The sequence below is a fragment of the Panicum virgatum genome, chromosome 7N (genome assembly GCF_016808335.1).
Source record: "Panicum virgatum strain AP13 chromosome 7N, P.virgatum_v5, whole genome shotgun sequence".
Classification (NCBI taxonomy): Eukaryota; Viridiplantae; Streptophyta; class Magnoliopsida; order Poales; family Poaceae; genus Panicum; species Panicum virgatum.
In genome coordinates, this window is record NC_053151.1 from 28244116 (window position 1) to 28261133 (window position 17018).

At 50.1% G+C, this 17018-nt stretch overlaps 3 protein-coding genes and 1 non-coding gene across 5 annotated transcripts; 3 read left to right on the forward strand and 1 right to left on the reverse strand.

Annotated features, from left to right (window-relative positions):
- The first annotated feature begins 6754 nt into the window (after positions 1–6754).
- On the forward strand, positions 6755–9436 carry LOC120683977 (alpha carbonic anhydrase 1, chloroplastic-like). 2 transcript variants are annotated; one of them, XM_039966060.1, is made up of 7 exons: positions 6755–7340; positions 7447–7488; positions 7657–7774; positions 7980–8188; positions 8312–8521; positions 8639–8821; positions 8922–9436. In XM_039966060.1, exons 1-7 carry the CDS (start codon positions 7140–7142, stop codon positions 9051–9053), a joined length of 1095 nt encoding a protein of 364 aa, XP_039821994.1. In that variant the 5' UTR covers positions 6755–7139; the 3' UTR covers positions 9054–9436. The 2 variants fall into 2 exon arrangements, with proteins under 2 accessions (XP_039821994.1, XP_039821995.1); XM_039966061.1 differs by having other exon boundaries at positions 7255–7340; positions 7686–7774.
- Positions 9437–9772: 336 nt separating this feature from the next.
- Positions 9773–9844, reverse strand: TRNAC-GCA. The gene has a single exon. It is a non-coding gene; the product is annotated as a tRNA-Cys (tRNA).
- Positions 9845–11705: 1861 nt separating this feature from the next.
- On the forward strand, positions 11706–12840 carry LOC120683028. Its single transcript, XM_039965040.1, has one exon. It carries the CDS (start codon positions 11805–11807, stop codon positions 12591–12593), a length of 789 nt encoding a protein of 262 aa, XP_039820974.1. The 5' UTR covers positions 11706–11804; the 3' UTR covers positions 12594–12840.
- Positions 12841–13513: 673 nt separating this feature from the next.
- LOC120683970 lies at positions 13514–15262 on the forward strand. Its single transcript, XM_039966054.1, has one exon. It carries the CDS (start codon positions 13664–13666, stop codon positions 14954–14956), a length of 1293 nt encoding a protein of 430 aa, XP_039821988.1. The 5' UTR covers positions 13514–13663; the 3' UTR covers positions 14957–15262.
- The last annotated feature ends 1756 nt before the right edge of the window (positions 15263–17018 follow it).

Sequence of the window (17018 nt, forward strand, 5' to 3'; positions counted from 1 at the left end):
TGTGGAGGACATGGAGAAAGAAGACCAGGATGCACAAATAATAGAGCAATGTGGTGACTCATCGGACGATGAGGACGATGAGCGCTTTCCAGTGTTAGGTGAATGGCGTAAAGAGGGTTTTGGTAATCCAGTGGTACAAGATATTAGATGTCCGGAGTTTGAATATAGAGTGAATGAGGTCATACAAGGGGCAAAGTATCGTACCATTGAGGATGTGAAGGATGCTGTGAAGCTCTGGGCTGTATCTCTGAGGAAGGAATTCAGAGTACTGAAGTCTAGCAGCAAAGAATACGAGGTGAGGTGTGCAGATAGAGACTGTACATGGCGAGTGCATGCATATAAGGGAAAGTTCAAGACACACTGGGAATATTCAATTGTTACACCACATATTTGTAGATTGACAGGTGTTGTGGGACATCATCGTAATATCACATCAACTTTCGTGGCTAAGAAGATGTATGGGGTGATTCTTGACAAAATGGATTATGAGCCTGCATTGATAATTAGGGACATTGAACAGAATTTCCAGTATGTGATCAGCTATGCAAAGGCTTGGCGGGCTAAACAAAAAGTATTTGAGATGAGGTTTGGCACTTATGAAGCATCATATGACAACCTACCTCGTATGCTTGAAGCTATTGTGCACAGAAATCCTGGAAGTGCTTTTGATACATACAGTGTACCGAGCTTGTCAGGGGGGCCAAGCATTCTGCTGCGAGCTTTCTTCTGCATTGGAGCATCTGTGAGGGCATTCATTTACTGCCTTCCTGTTCTGTGTATTGACGGCACTTTCCTGACAGGGAAATATAAGTGAACAATATTGACGGCAATCAGAATTGATTGCAATAAGCAGATAGTTCCCATCGCCTTTGCCTTTGTTGAGAATGAGAACACAGAAAGCTGGTACTGGTTTCTTGAACGTCTGAAGATTCACGTTGTTGCTGGAAGGCCTAATGTTTGCCTTAGCAGTGATAGACATGCAGGTCTATTTGCAGCTATAAGGCAGCTCCAAGAAGGTAGTCAATCTTCACGTCCTATATGGCCAGATGTTGTCAATAGGTGGTGTGTGAGGCATATGGCTGCTAACTTTTATGAGCGGTTCAAGAATAAAGATCTGATGAATTTGTTCAAGCGATTGTGCACTCAGAATCAGCAGAGGAAGTTTGATGCTTTGTGGGGTATAATTGATGACATGAGCGCTGAATTGCTTAAGAGCCAGGCCTCATCATCCAGCAAGAGACGTTCTACAGATTCATTAGTTGGGCATGCTAAACCATTTTCATAGTGGATTGATGGTGCTCCTAAAGAGAAGTGGTCACTTCTGTATGACACAGATGGGAGACGTTATGGGATCGAGACGACCAACCATGCTGAATGTTACAATATGGTAATGCGTCGTGTTCGTGGATTTCCTCTTGTTGGCATTGTTGAGTTCATCATGTATGGATATATAAGGTATTTTCGGGAGCGATACACATCAGCCGCTCCCTTACTTAATGATCCAGGAGTGCATTTTTGCAGAAGGGTCAATGAGTACATGGAGAAAAAAATTGAAAAGGCTCGATTTCACTCAGTCATATCGATGGGCACAAAGGAGCAAATATTTGAGGTATCGTGCCGGGACAGGACCGGACCGGGTGTCCGCAGACAAAGGGTAATTCAAGAAGTTTTGATAACCATTGACGGGAGGGTGTTCTGCCGATGTCAGAAGCCAAAGGTGCATCACTTACCATGCTCCCATGTCATCGCGGCATCGATCGGTTTCATGTATATTTCTTGAATTACTTAGTGAAAAAACCGTCTAGAATATTTCATATATAGATGATTTCAAGTTTATTTCTTGAATTACTTAGAGAATATTACTCGACCTCGTCCATCGATCGGTACTTAGTGAAAAAACCATCTAGAGTATTTCACAGTCGATACTTAATGAAATTATAGATAGAATATTTCTCGACCTCATCCATCGATCGGTACTTAGTGAAAAAACCGTCTAGAATATTTCATATATAGAATATTTCAAGTTTATTTCTTGAATTACTTAGAGAATATTACTCGACCTCATCCATCGATCGGTACTTAGTTAAATGCTCGCAAATATGTGGATTATTTAGAGAATTTTTTAAGGGTTTTATTTGTATTCATATTTTAGTTATGATGGACCCGCGACACACAGACGCGGAAGACGAACAGTTCCTGTTGAATATGATTGGCGAAGGTCAAGGAGATGTCCCTGAACAAGCTGATGATGGCAGCAATACCGACATATATTTGAATATGTCCGGTGATGGAATTGAGGCACCATCTATTCAGGATGACGCTGCTGCTGAACAAAGTGCTAATGTACACATCACAACTATACTTATTTGTAGTGACAATCATATTTTTATCTGAATCTATATGAATACTATGAATGTTTTTTTATAGCCGTCTGGATCATCGTCGCAGCAGAAAAAGACGAAGCGAGGCCCAACAAAAAAACTGGAAGGGCAGTTCATTATAACGGAAGTTGGTCCAGATGGCGAACCGATCGCTCCAGAAGCTGCCGCCAAAAAATTCATAAGACAATCCGGATGTATTGTCAGGGACCACATCCCGATCAGCTTCAGGCTCTGGAAAGCTTCCAATCCAAGTGAGGAACGGGATGCGGTACCCGAAAGAGAAAAAGAATGGTGCTGGCGGGAGCTTAAGAAAAACTTCACGGTTCCAGCTGAATCCGAAGAGATATGCAAGCGCTGGACCCTGAGTAAGATGGCCGAACAGCTGCGATCATTCAAGAAAATTTTGACGAAGAAATATATCAAGACCGGGACCACACCCATATTTACCGGCGAGCTCGAAAAGCTCAGGGGTCACTGGGATGCATTTGTGGAATACAAGTCTTCAGAGCTTGGGCTTCAGAAGGTGCAGAAGGCCAAAGACAACGCCTCGAAGAAAGTGTACCATCACACTCTAGGCCAAGGAGGCTACAAGCTTGCAGTACCCAAATGGGAGAAGATGGAGCAGGATCTGCTTGATAGAGGCATCCAACCTGCGACCATGAACTGGCCTGAAAGGTCAAGGACTTAGTTTTATGGTCATGGGGGAAGCTTGGACCCAATGACTGGTGACTGCATCTATGGGCCAAACATCCAGCGAGCAGCCCAGAGACTACAGGAGGCCATACAAGCAGCGGCCGAGGGAACATTCCAGCCGGATAGAGAGAGGGACGAGCTGACTTACGCCCTTGGGAATCCAGAGCATCCGGGCCGCACAAGAGGCAAAGGCGTGGTTCCGTGGAAGTATGGGTTCAGGGATTACATTGATTCATATAGAAGCCGGCAAAGAAGAAAGAATGATGAGCGGGAGCACTTGCGAAGGCTAGAGGAACGGCTCATGTCACACGATCAAAGACTGGAGGAAGACATTCAACGCCAAGTGGCCGTAGCAATGAGCCAACAACAGCAAGCGCAAATGGTGCCTCCAGAGCCTAGTGTCGCAGCCGATCACCTGTCTCAGCGGAAAAGCAGCTGCGCTTCCACAGACGTCGCCATCGCCGAGCCCACGGGGATCCAGGCCGCAGTTGAAGCGTCAGCCCCCCAGCGATTTCCAGTGGATGAGATCACCCACCGGACACCTTGTGACCTGCAGACTGCCGTTAAGAACTTAATGTTCACTGTTGCGTACGGTACCGCCATGCCAACCGAACCAGGCGACGTGTACCACGGCCAACAAATTCCGCCTAGATACACAAGAGTTGGCGTGGAGCAGGTGTGCCAGGGTTGGGAGACGCTCGAGCTTGATATTCCTGGAGGCGATGGGGGAGAGGACACTAGCAGAAGCCATTCATGGCTACATCCTATGGGATAAGCGCTACATTGTCCTAAAGTCGGATGATCAAACACCAAGACCGGCATCTCAGCATGCCTCTCCAAGACCGGCATCTCCGCAAAACTCCCCAAGGGCAGCACTGTCTCAGCAAGGTTCACCGGCACATTCTCCATCACCATTATCTCATGCGCCGATGAACACTCAAGCGTCACCGTCGCCTCCATGGTCACCCCCTCCGCCGCCGGCAAAGAAGCAGAAACGGCCGCCGGCAAAGAAGGTAGCTGCACCGGCTAAGGAGCCTCCAAAGAAGAAGAAGGAAAAGGAGAAGAAAACCAAGGAGGCTCCTATTAAACCCTGGGACATGAGCCTTGAAGAATGCGATCGGATAACTCAAGAAAGAGTTAAAGAGCACTTCAAGCCGAAGCCGAAGCCGGAGCCCGAGAAAGTGATAAATCCGATAGATTTGAAATTTTTTAAGGGAATGTGCGAAGCAAATAAGAGAAAATTCATTCCGAGAGACCCCCCCTTCAGACTACGAACGCACAATTATCAAAACTACTGAGAAAAAGAAGAGACAATCAAAGTCGTCGTCGTCCGACGTTCCACAGCTCGGAGCCCAAAAGAAACAATCAATAGAGCCTCTCGTAGTGGGACAGACGACGCAAGAACAAGACTTTGTTATATTTCTGAAAGAATCAAACCTGACGGCCGCTCAGATTGCAGGGGGAGAAGATATTCCAAAGGCCGATGTGGTCGTCAAATGGACGTTTGAGATCGGCAAAACTCTTGTACCCCCCGAAGTAGTGTCTGTGCTTCCAACGCAAATGTATAAGCTGCACCAGCACTACATGCGTGCGATGGCCGATTGCATCTTCATGCAGGGCGCAAAGATTAAAGATGACGATTTCTTACGGGGGGAGGCCATTATATGGATAAACTGGGAAGAAATTTACCAACTATTCCATCAGGAGGCCCTCGACATCTCTATGGTCGGCTTGTGGGTTCTGTAAGTATTTTACTCTCCTTACGTATTGTTTTGCATGATCTCAACATACTGATATCTTGATTTATTCGGTATCATGTATAATGGAGATACATACTTGCAGAAGAAAGGGATACTCTCATCTCGGCTTCATCGACCCAATTACTTGTAATTGGAGGCTTCTACGTGACAATCCCGATGAGATATTCCAAAACTTGTTCAAGTACATAAGCGTTCATCACAACAAGCAAATGATATTGTTTCCTTACAACTTTGCGTGAGTGATTCCTTCCGTCTAACTCTTTCTATTCTTTAATCGAATTGTTTAAACCTTAACTACCAAGAACTGCCTCCGTATAATCTTGCAGTGAACACTTTGTCCTAATTATCATAATTCCCGAGAAGAGCCTACTCGTGGTTATGGACTCATTGAGGAGACCTCCAGAACAATACGAAAATCTTCTTAACATGATGAAAAAGTAATTCTACCACTACTCCGTCCATGACCGATAATTTGAATCACTTTGTTACTTGACTATAATTGTTCTAATCATGCACAGGGTTTGGAAAGAATTCGCTAAAAATCATCCAGGCAAATTTGACAAGGAATTGAAGATCAAGACAGATTTTCCGGTACGCGCTTGGATGATTCGTTGCACGATTCATTAGTTTTATTATATATTCATGTAAATATCTGATAATTTCTTCTCTCTTAAAGTGTATGAGGCAGAAACTAGGCACTGTATTGTGCGCATACTATGTATGCGAGAACATCCATGGTCTGGTAGGTCCTCCAAAGGGCTGGACAGATTGGGAGGAGGAAGTAAGTAAAAAAACTTGTTAATATTTGAACTCGTATTTTAATTAGTCGAAATTAATTATCCACTTTTTTCATAGGTCGGGGAGATGCGCGATAAACTCATACCGGAGGAAAAGATTATGGCGATTCAAGAACAAATCTCCGGATTTATTGTTGAGCAAGTCCTCGATCCAAAAGGCGAATTCTACTATGATGGAATATCTAATATTGACAATCACAGTAAATATGACAATATACGCGTATATATGTAATTAAGAACGAATATAACTATGTAAATATATATGTGTGTCTATGTATTAAATTTCTATTTATGAGTATGTATGTATGTATTAAATTTCCAAAAGGCGAATTCTACTATGTAATTAAGAACGAATATACCTATGCAAATATGATGGAGTATGTATGTATGTATTATATATATAAGCACTCCAATAATATATATGTGTATATATATATTTATATAATATTGGTCCTAGACATTTTCATATGTAAAGGAATTCACATGTATAGATATGTGTATACATATATATATATAAGTGAATTAATTTATATATGAAAACTATCTAGGACAAATATTATATAAGTAACTATATATATGTATATATTAGTGGAGATCATACACACTGAATTCTAATACATAAGTTTAATTGAAATGCAAAAGTATAATTGAAATAGAAAAAGAATTGAGAAAAGAAAAACATGAACAAAAAGAGACCTTTTGTCCCGGTTGGTAACACCAACCGGAACAAAAGGGTGCGCCAGCCACGTGGGCGTTGGCTGCACCTTTTGTCCCGGTTGGTGTTACCAACCGGGACAAAAGGTCCTTTTTTGTCCCGGTTGCCACACCCGGGACAAAAGGGCACCGTTTTTTGTCCCGGACAGACGTTTCCGGTTGGGAAACCGGGACAACAGCGGTTTCCCAGCCAAGACAAATCAATGTTTTTTTTAGTAGTGCTCAAGCTCCCCAAGTCCCGGCGCACCCACAAGGCCACCACCACTCCGTCCAGAATGAGCTACGGGCATCGCAGCTCTTGCGAAAAGAAAGGCTCAGATCCCGGTGGGGGCGGCCCTGCACCCCGTCACCACACACAGTGGGGACCTGTTCGTTCCCCATCACTCCTGCCCGCCACAGTGGCGTGCGTGGTGCCTCGCCATTTCCAGGGCACCGGTTCGGCACCGCCAGAAAGCAAGCTTGTCTGGACCGGATGTGCACGAGGCCCTCCGGTCGTCAGATCGTGCGGTGGACGGTGGATCTTTGAGAAGCAGATGCTGGATCGACGCGCGCTACCCGTCGTCCAGCCTCCTCCAGCGCGAAGCGTCGTTGACTCCCCTCCACGCGCGCGCATGACGCGGGACGTGCTCCTGCTCCATGTCCTCGCGAACTCTCTGCCCGCACGCAGGATCGTCGCGCCGGCCGGCCATCATCGCCAGTAGGAGCAGTTCCGAAAAAGGAGCGGTTGCAAGAAGACGGGCGGCATCGTCAAGCGCGCGCGCGGCGACCTGCCGTGCTGCTGGCCTGTATATATAATGCCCGGTCAGTTAGCCGATCGCGTCCAAGCGCAGCAGCACCTTCACCGCCCATCACCAGCGCCGCCGCCGCCGCCGTCCCGGCCCAGACCACTGAGGATTCCCGCCGCCCATCCTGTCCAGCTCGACGACAATCGGGGGCTCCTTGAGGTGTGTGGCCGTCGGCGTCCCGTCCGCGATCGACCTCATCTTCTCGATCAGGTCAGGTCGCTGCGAGCTTTTGCATGATTGATCGATCGCCGCCCTTTTGCGATGGATCCCCTGACGGATACGGGGAATAACCCGTCTTGTGCGTGTCCTTTTGCAGGGAGGGAGCGAGATCGAACCCGATCCGCACACGCAGCGAAAGGTAAGAGACGATGGCAGGCTTGGACCATCGATCACCGTCTAGCTCACGACGCCATGCGCACTGTGCATTCGTCCCCTATATATTCCTGCATTCTCTGCCTGTACTGTGGCGAGTTTTGTGTGGCCGCATCCGCATCCCTTTTCTGGCTTGAGACTTGAGAGTTTTCATGTCCTGGCCGGGCGATCCACCGAGCGCAGGAGATCGAAGATGCCGGCTCTGACTGGAAATGCAGCCTTCCTCCTGCTGCTGTCCGCCTGCTGCGCCGCCACCCTTGCCTGCGACCCGAGTATGTGATTCTCCTCCTCCTGCATTCCCTGTAGTAGTACGTGTGACGCGCCTGTTCGTCTAGATAGTTCAGAGCTCTTGCCTGCTCGCTTTCGTCACTCCATTTCCATCCATTTCTCAGAACCTGCATCAGTACTTAGCTAGAACGGCCATTCGTGAATTCATCGACCTTCTCTAACCTCTCGACGACTGAAATGTACAAGCAGATGGCGCCAAGTTCGGGTACGTCGGCTCCGTGGGCCCTGACCACTGGGGCGCCCTGAGCCCCAACTTCAGGGCGTGTGCGGTGGGGACGAACCAGTCCCCGATCGACATCGCGACGGCCGCGGCGGTCTGCAACCCGGCGCTGCAGCCCCTCCGCCGGGGCTACACCGTCGCCAACGGCACCCTCGTCGACAACGTCTTCAACATCGCGGTGCGTGTCGTCTTTTTCCAAATTCCAACCAACTGAACTGCAAGCCAAGCATGTTTAATTTCGATCGTACGTACGTCGTCATCTGGTGCCTGCAATTCAAATCTTGTTGTCGGCAAAATGCAGGTGCGGTTCGACGCCGGCGGCGGGAACGTGACCGTGGACGGGAAGCAGTACCGGCTGAAGCAGATGCACTGGCACTCGCCGTCCGAGCACACCATCGACGGGCAAAGGTTCCCCGTGGAGCTCCACATGGTCCACGCCAGCGACGACGGCAACGTCACCGTCGTGGCGATGCTCTACCGGTTCGGCAGGCCGGACCCGTTCCTCTCGCAGGTACTCTCCCGCCCCCATGTCTTTGAGACTCACGTACCACGATTGCCCACCCTGCCGCGTGCTCGCGACTGAATCCGATCGCGCTTGCTGTCTTGCCGCTCGCGAACGGTACGGCAGCTGCAGGACAAGCTCGCCGCGCTCTACGCCGAGGGCTGCGATGCCGAGAAGGGCGCCCCGGTGCCCGCCGGCGTGGTGAGCCTGTGGCCGCTGAGGCTGCGCTCCCACATGTACTACCGCTACGTCGGGTCCTTCACCACGCCGCCCTGCACCGAGAACGTCGTCTGGAGCATCCTCGCCCAGGTACGCCCTCGCCCTCGCCTCGCCTCGCCTCCTGGATCCCGAATCGGCCGCGGAGTGATCACGCTCTGAGGATTATTTGGCTCTTGCGTGCGGCTCGCAGGTGAGGGAGATGTCGGTGGACCAGGCCGCCGCCCTGACGGCGCCGCTGGAGCAGGACTACCGGCGCAACAACAGGCCGACGCAGCCGATGAACGGCCGCGTCGTCCAGGTCTACCGCGCCGCGGGGCCATGAAGAGCGGCGACAAGGCGCGCGCCGTGGGCGTCATCAGTTGTTGTGGCTGGATTCCTTCTTGTCAACTTGTCATCAGTTGTTTTCTCTGCGTCCAGGTGGTTTGTGACTCCTGTGTTCTGCGTCCGTCGTCCTGTCTTCTAGGTCCGGTCTCTCGTCTGGTCGCCGGCCGGCCATGTCGTCCCTGGTCCGGTCCGGTTTGGGTACTCTGAAGTCTGAAGATTGAAAGTTGTTGGTCGGTAGGTCTAAGCAGGGTCTGTAGGTTACTGGTAATTAGCTAGTAGATCATGCACGGGCTTCTGGTTTCTGCACAAGCTGGTGCTGATCCTTCTTATCTGTATTATGATGATGGGATGCGAATCGATCGAACGGTTTCAGTTTAACGAGTTGCTGTCTTGATCATCATATACAACTCTGACTGCTGTGCCGACCTTCGGTGCCAAAAGCACGCGCGTGAATTGATCGATCGCTCGAGCCGAAATGACGGCCGAATGGGATCCACGAAACGCCCCACGCAGCCACGGATTTTGGAGCTGCCTGAAATTGGAGCAGGTCGCCACTTTCATTCGTTCGCTATCGTTACCGACGTACCATTTTGAGCATTTTTCATCTGTTGGGGTGAGTGGTTTATGTTGTTCACGACAATAAAAACAAGAGGAAAGAGGGAGGAAGAAAAAAAAAGAAGAATGACGGAGAACATACAAAAAGTAGAACAGACAATGAGGGCCCATCCGGGTTCGAACCGGAGACCTATTGATCTGCAGTCAATTGCTCTACCACTGAGCTATGGACCCTTGGATGCAGGGGGGTAACCAGGACTGTATACAACTATGGTTTTCAGCAACCGACTCCATGCCCATGATCTGTGCGTCCATTCGTTGGAACAGGTGGAATGGAGAACTTGACGAGTCTCAGAGACGGACAAGATCGAGGGTCCACTATTAGCTCAGCTCAGTAGCTAGCGTATGTAGCACATTGCTACCGGTTTCAATTCATCATAGCAATGCGTTGGCAGAAGAAAATGACATCTACTACTTTGCTTGCACTTGCACAGGGGGCCCTCCGTAGTGTGGTAGCGATGCAAAAAAAAAAATGTGGGACCTATAAGAAGAAAATGAGCATCACTCTTCGGGGCTGGCGTTTAGTTACCAAAAAATTTCACCTCGAAATTTGTGTCTTTCCCTTTGGACACATGCATGGAACACTAAATGTAGTTAAACAATAAAACTAATTGCACAGTTTGGATGTACACGACGAGACGAATCTTTTGAGCCTAATTAGTGCATGATTAGCCATAAGTGCTACAGTACCCCCACATGTGCTAATGATGCGGTCAAAGGCCTCAAAAAATTCGTCTCGCGGTTTCCAGATGAGTTCTGAAATTAGTTTTTTAATTAGTGTCCAAAAAATCTTCTCGACATCTAATCAAACTGTTGATGTGACACCCAAAAAATTTTGGTTTGGGAACTAAACGGCCCCAAACATGTAATGTTGGGCAGCGAAGCTATCTATCAGTGGGACCTACAAGAAGTAAAAAAAGCACTGCCTTCTGTTACCTTTTTCCGAGCTTGTGCTACAACAAAACATATCATATATAGTTTAGTGGAAAAAGTTTATTTTTCATCCTTGAAGTATTACAAAAGTGTGGCATTAATCCCTCATATTTCATTTGGTGCAAATCAACCGCTTAACTAACTAAACTGGTGCATTTATCATCCACACCTTAGTTTAACAATGGTTTAGTACAATCTAATGGCAGTTTATGCCACACTATCATTTGACTAATCTCCTCTTAGCAATTAATATGTAGCGTAAAAAATCATTAAATTCTCTAAATTGGGTACCCCATAAAAATTCAATTAACTTAACTGATTCACATTGAATTATTATAGCGATTAACTTAACATTAGATGTTGCTAGGCCATGATTAGTGAGATAATTACATGACCTAAACCAATATTATATGACACTAAATCATTGTTAAAATAAGGTGGGATGATAAATGCATCATTTTAGCTAGTTAAGGGATTGATTTGCATCAAATGAAATATGAAGGATGAATGTCACACTTTAGCAATACTTAAGGGATGAAAAATACACTTTTGCCTAGTTTAGTAACTGGGCCCCGATGCAAGAACAAGCCTTGTTCCCAGTTTTTTGAGCACCACTCAAAATTAGCATCACATATATGAAGTGATGCTTCAATTTTCTCTCTTCTTTGGCCACTACTCAAAGACACGTTATCGATTACTTAGTAGTAGAGCCGAACAGATAGAACCGAAGAAGCTGAGAAGCAGAAAGATCATCCCGGCCTCCCGGGGGCCATCATGTGTCGTCCACGTGGCAACGGCATCTTCTAGAAGAAAAACGACATCTAGCAAGTAGCAACTAGTAGGAGAGTAGGAGACTCTGTCTAGGGACGCCAGTACGGCGCCTGCTCTTGCATGCTCCGTTCCGCCTGTCCGTGTTGGATGGATGCATGGGAAGCTGCATTTGGCACAAAGCCAATCAGCCAAAGCACCGCAAGAAACCCGTCATTAGCCTCCAAATCTCCCTTGGCCTCAACGCTTACTCCACTAATCAACCTTCCAAACCCAACGGCACTTTCAACGCCCACACCGTGCCCCCCCGAAGCCTTTTTCAAAACCTCCACGCCTCTGGCGCGTCGCCCACTTTAAGACCAAGCCCGCTCCAGCCCTGCTCCTCGATCGCTTGCCAGTCACTCCCGCTCGCTCACTCGTGAGCAGCAAGCAAATGCCGCAGCTCGATCCGGACCACGTCCTCTGCGTCGGTGCCCGCAGCCACGGCGGGTCCGGCGGTGCGAGCGCTAGCGCATTTGCCGACGACGACGGGGACGCCCCGGCGGAGTCGGTCTTGATCCCGGTATGGGGCGGGGCCGGCCTGGCCGAGCTGCTCTGCGCGGTGCTGCGGCGGGACGGGTCCACCAAGGGCAGCTCCAACCCCAAGGCGGCCGCGGAGGCGGCGACGCGCAAGCAGGGCGTGCCGAGGGCGGAACCGAGGAGGTTACCGGGCACCACAGCCGGCAAGGCCGCCGCCGCCGTCGTCATCGGCGTCCTGCCCGCCGCGGGCAAGGTGGTCGCCAATGCCAAGGAGCGCCGCGCTCCCGGCCGCGTCGTCGCTGCCCGCGCCTGGCGCCGGCCGGCGGCCGGGGCCAGGGTCTTCGCCAGCGAGGCCGTGGGGCCGGAGCCCGTGTCCCCGAAGGTGTCCTGCTTCGGGGCCGTACTGCCGGAGTCGCGCGGCGCCGCGGCGCCGCCCGGTAATAAGCAAGAGCAAGAAGTGGAGCGGGGCGGGTGCTGGGCGAGCGTGGCGGCCGCGCTGCGCGGCCTATGCCGCAACGGCGATCCTGGTGAAGGCGAACCAGGTGCGAGCGAGTCGAGTCCGCAGGCTGCCACGGCGCCGGAGCCACCGCCTGCCGCTGTCCTGTCGCCGCCGCGGGCGGTGGCCGGGCTGGGAGACGTGAAGCGCCTCGCTTCGCGGCGGTGGCCGGAGACCATGGCCGCCGAAGGACGGGGCCCGGTTTGAATGTGCTCCGCGCTTCGAGAAGCTCGGCACGGGCACTCGGGCAGCAGTCTTGTACTGCGTCCACGGACCACGGTCGCGATGTACAGACTACTCCTCGGACCTGCTTCTGTCGTGTGTGGATGTGTGACTGACCTTTGTGCTTGTTCGCAAGCTGCGTCTCGTGCCTTGTGTAGTTGTGTTTGTGTATTGACATTGGACTTTGGTCAATCAGTCTCATTGCTTTGTCACTGGACTAGGGCCTCGTTTAGGTGCGTCCGTAAAGTTTTTGAAATAGAATTTTTACACATTTAAAATATTAAATATAAACTAACCACAAAATTAATTACAGAACTCGTCTGTAAATTACGAGACAATCTAATTAATCCATCATTAGAGCATGTGTACTATAGCAATTTAGTGTTTAATTATATCCTAATTAGATTAATTAGATTCGTCTCGCAATTTACAAGCAAACGATGAAATTCATTTTTGAATTTGGGCGCTTGTGAACTGAAAAGTTCAAAAGGTTTGCGCGCTTGACAACAAAAGAAAAGCTGATAAAAACCGGGAAAAGAAAGGTTCTCCTGAGAAACGACAACCGCATAAGGTTGTATTAAACTTTACGGGCTCGCACGCGAGATTTAAAAGGCCCAAACGAGAAACCCCAAAGAAAACCAGCCCACATACTCAGAGTAGGATAAACGATCCAATCATCATCCAACGGATACGGGATCACCGGATCACCCTGACGCGGGCCGCGCAACTTTTTCTCGGTCCGCGCGCCTCCCTCCTGCATCCCGTCCGCACGGCCGAACCCACGCACCGTCTGCAGTGTGCCGGAGCCGACCGTTGGGATGAACCCGCCCGCATCTCCCACCCACCCGCACGAGGGAAAAAATCAAATGGGAAAAAGAAACCGACATCTCCAGCATGACCGTTGCACAGTTCAAACCCCTCAAAACGGCCACTCCCCCGGGCCGGTCAAGCGTACGCACACCCCGACAGAGGGCGAGAAAGCGAAAGCCGCCGCGGCAGAGGGCGAGAAGAGCGCGAGAGCCGCAGAGGCAGGCCGCGAGCGATAGAGGGAGCCGATGGGGTGCATCTCCTCGAAGCTCCTCCCGCCGGGCCCCGGCGGCCGCGTCGACCACGTCGTCTCCCTCACATCCACCACCTACGGCGTCCTCGACCTCCACCCCAAGCACGGTGCCGCCGCCGCACCTGCCGCTGCTCCCGAAGAGAGAGGGGAGGAGAAGGAGCTGCCACCGCCGCCGCTGCCGCCGGACAAGCCGATAAGCAAGGAGCGGAAGCGCGCCAGCATGCGTCCGCCACCGCTCGTCGTCCCGGCCGCCGACAAGAAGCCGCCGCCGGCGGCGGGGAAGCCGGAGGCCGGCCTGGAGGTGATCAACGCGTGGGAGATCATGGCCGGGCTGGAGGAGGACTCCGCGGCCGGGTCGCCGGCGAAGAAGCCGTCCAAGCCGGGCCGGTGGTCGCCGGCCAGGGTCCTCGCCATGGCCCTGCCGTCGCCCAAGAGGTCGGCGGCGCGGCGGAGGAACACGCCGGGGAAGGAGAACAGTCCGCTCCAGCGCTGCTCCGGGAACAACAACGGCACCAAGGAAAAGCCCGGCGACGGCGACAGCGACAGGGTGCTCCGGCCCTACAATTCCATCGACAACTCCAAGCTGTCGATGGCGTCCAGGAAGTTCTCCCCGGGGAGCGCCCGGGTCGTCCGCAAACGCGGCACCGCCGAGACCGGCGGCGGCATGTCGTCGTCGCGGCGCAGCCTGAGCCCGCTGTTCGACCCGGAGCTGCTGGCGTCCATCGAGCGCGAGCTGTCGGAGGAAGGCGCCCACATCAAGCGGATGGTCGGGTCCGAGAAGCCCAGGCACCCGAAGGCGGCGCCGCCGGCGATTGTGGCCGAGGGCAAGTGCCCGCCGGGGGGCGCCGACGCGGTCGTCCTCTACACCACCACGCTCCGCGGCATCCGCCGGACCTTCGAGGAGTGCAACGCGGTGCGCGAGGCGATCGAGGCCCACGACGTGAAGGTGATCGAGCGCGACGTGTCCATGGACTCGGGCTACCGCGAGGAGCTGCGGCTGCTGCTGGGCGGGCGGGAGCTGCGCGTGCCCGCCGTGTTCGTCCGCGGCAGGCACGTCGGCGGCGCCGCCGAGGTGGCGAAGCTGGAGGAGGAGGGCAAGCTGAAGGCGCTGCTCGAGGGCCTGCCCCGGGCGCGGGTCTGGTGCGCGGGCTGCGCCGGCGTGCGCTTCGTCATGTGCCGCGACTGCAACGGCAGCCGCAAGGTGCTCCTCGACGTCGACCGCAGGGAGACGGTCCAGTGCGGCGAGTGCAACGAGAACGGCCTCGTCCGGTGCCCGATCTGCTCCTGAATCGCGACGGGATTGTCTCTGCGGGGTGGATGCGGCGGCGATTGGTGGTGTGGAAGCTTTGTTGTGTTGCATTGGGTTGATCTGCCTGTCTACCCGGCTGGTTTCGATTTTGCGACGCCAAGTGCTTGTTGCTCTCAGCAACAGCTGCCATTGTAATATGGACTGATTCATATTGTTTCGTATGTAGTTTAATTCCCTAATTTATTCATAAATTGTAACTTAATTGCTTCTCATTGACTCTGTGTTGATGTGAGATGTAATTGCTCCCATGTCAATTCTCCTTCCATTTGAGTTGCCCTTTGTTAACTGAAACAGTACTGAAATGCGAAGACAAATGAAGACAACCTAAGCAATTTTTTGTAATTGTGTTCTGAAATTTGCTGAGAAAAGTGCTTGAGCACAATTTTGCAAACTGGATACTTGTTCATTTGAGATTTATGCTCCTAACTTTCCGGCATTGGAACAAAACAAATAAATGTGTTTGCATCACAAATCTCCCTTTCGTATCTGAGCCGCATCTGGACATGGATCTTGACATATGAAATCTATGGGTATTGACTAAGTACAAAAGCTAGGTAACGCATACCAGAAGTTCACATCCTAATATGAAATAGTCAGCTTTCCCTTTCATGGAGTCATAACTACTGGGTTGAACTCCTTTTTTGCTGTCATCCTAGGATTAACCTCATTTTTATTCTTCTAACAGAAAACTGAACAGTGGCAAAGTTGCGAAAGTTTTGCATCATGACTTGGCGTCAAACAAGCATTATGGCACTTTCCTTTTCTTTTTCATAGGGGGAATGCCAATGATCGCAGTGTAATTCTTTCACGCCTGCAACACAACAAATACATTATGCGTAGAAATGCAGTTTTAGGAATCATCTTAGCACAAAATAAACTGTCGCCTTGCAACCAATAACACATTCATCTTAGATATATGTGGTGGAACTTTTCATGTACACAAACTGTTTTTGAAAATTACTAGTAAGACATTAACCATGCCAACTTTATTTTATATTTATCACTTAAGCCATATGCGTGCACATAGGATGTTCCATGCAATGAATAATACATTCACTCTAGATATATAACGCAAAACTACTATATTTTGTTGCCTTGATCATATGCAAGCACACGAAGCCAGAGCGAACACGAGGGGGTGCACCATTAGCTCTAGGTTGCTCTAAAGGATGCATTGATTCTAATTTGAAAGACGCATACGTGGTGTTTTTTTTTTGTAACAAGTGTTTTTGATTTTTTTTTTCGTGGGTGCATTGGCACCCACTCCTCCCTACATAGCTTCGCCCCTGCACACGAGCAGTTTCCAATATAATTATTTTATTTTTGATTCAGTCTATTGATAAGTAAGCACTTGACCCAGAGAGAAGCAACTAGCCAACTTAGCCATGCATATAGCCATGTACACTAAAGTTCTCCATGCAAATAATAGTGCATTTATCCTAGATATTATTTGAATCGCTATTTTACGTTTGCCAACTTAGCACTACAAATTGACACCCCCTTTTGCAACGGATAGATGGCAACACATAATTTATTTGTTGCAAGGAATAAGACAGCAATGTTTACTAAACCATTGGAAGCATATCCGCTAAGACAGCAACGTTTACTAAACCGTTGGAAGCATATCCGCACTCCTATGTGCCTTTGTCAGCTATGCGGGACTTAGTGTTTTTTTTTAATTTTTTTTTACAGCAAGCAAGCTCTTTTGATGCGCTGTGTATGAGGTAGATGATTAATAAAATAATATACACAGGAGCTGTCGACAAAAAAGGGGCAAGACACAGGTTCGAACCCACGATCCCCAACATGATAAACTCTTCTCTACCATTAGACTACACACATATTTGTGTTTAAAAGTAGGTCATTGACATTTTTTATTTCAGAACCTTGTTATGGGGTGCACAAAAAACTTCGTAACTTTCTTATATGACTTGCAATCAGGGCTGGCTTAAGGGGGAGGGCAGCCGGGGCGATAGCCCGGGCTCACGGAGGAGGGGGGCCCAACATCTAGTATGTTGTAGGTACTAGGTAGTAGTACTTG

Coding starts and splice junctions, on each gene's coding strand:
- LOC120683977 (XM_039966060.1), top strand. CDS start 7,140: ATGCCCGGTCAGTTAGCCGATCGCGTCCAAGCGCAGCAGCACCTTCAC. Junction 7,341..7,446: donor GACCTCATCTTCTCGATCAG/GTCAGGTCGCTG, acceptor GTCCTTTTGCAG/GGAGGGAGCGAGATCGAACC. Junction 8,189..8,311: donor ACAACGTCTTCAACATCGCG/GTGCGTGTCGTC, acceptor GGCAAAATGCAG/GTGCGGTTCGACGCCGGCGG.
- LOC120683028 (XM_039965040.1), top strand. CDS start 11,805: ATGCCGCAGCTCGATCCGGACCACGTCCTCTGCGTCGGTGCCCGCAGC.
- LOC120683970 (XM_039966054.1), top strand. CDS start 13,664: ATGGGGTGCATCTCCTCGAAGCTCCTCCCGCCGGGCCCCGGCGGCCGC.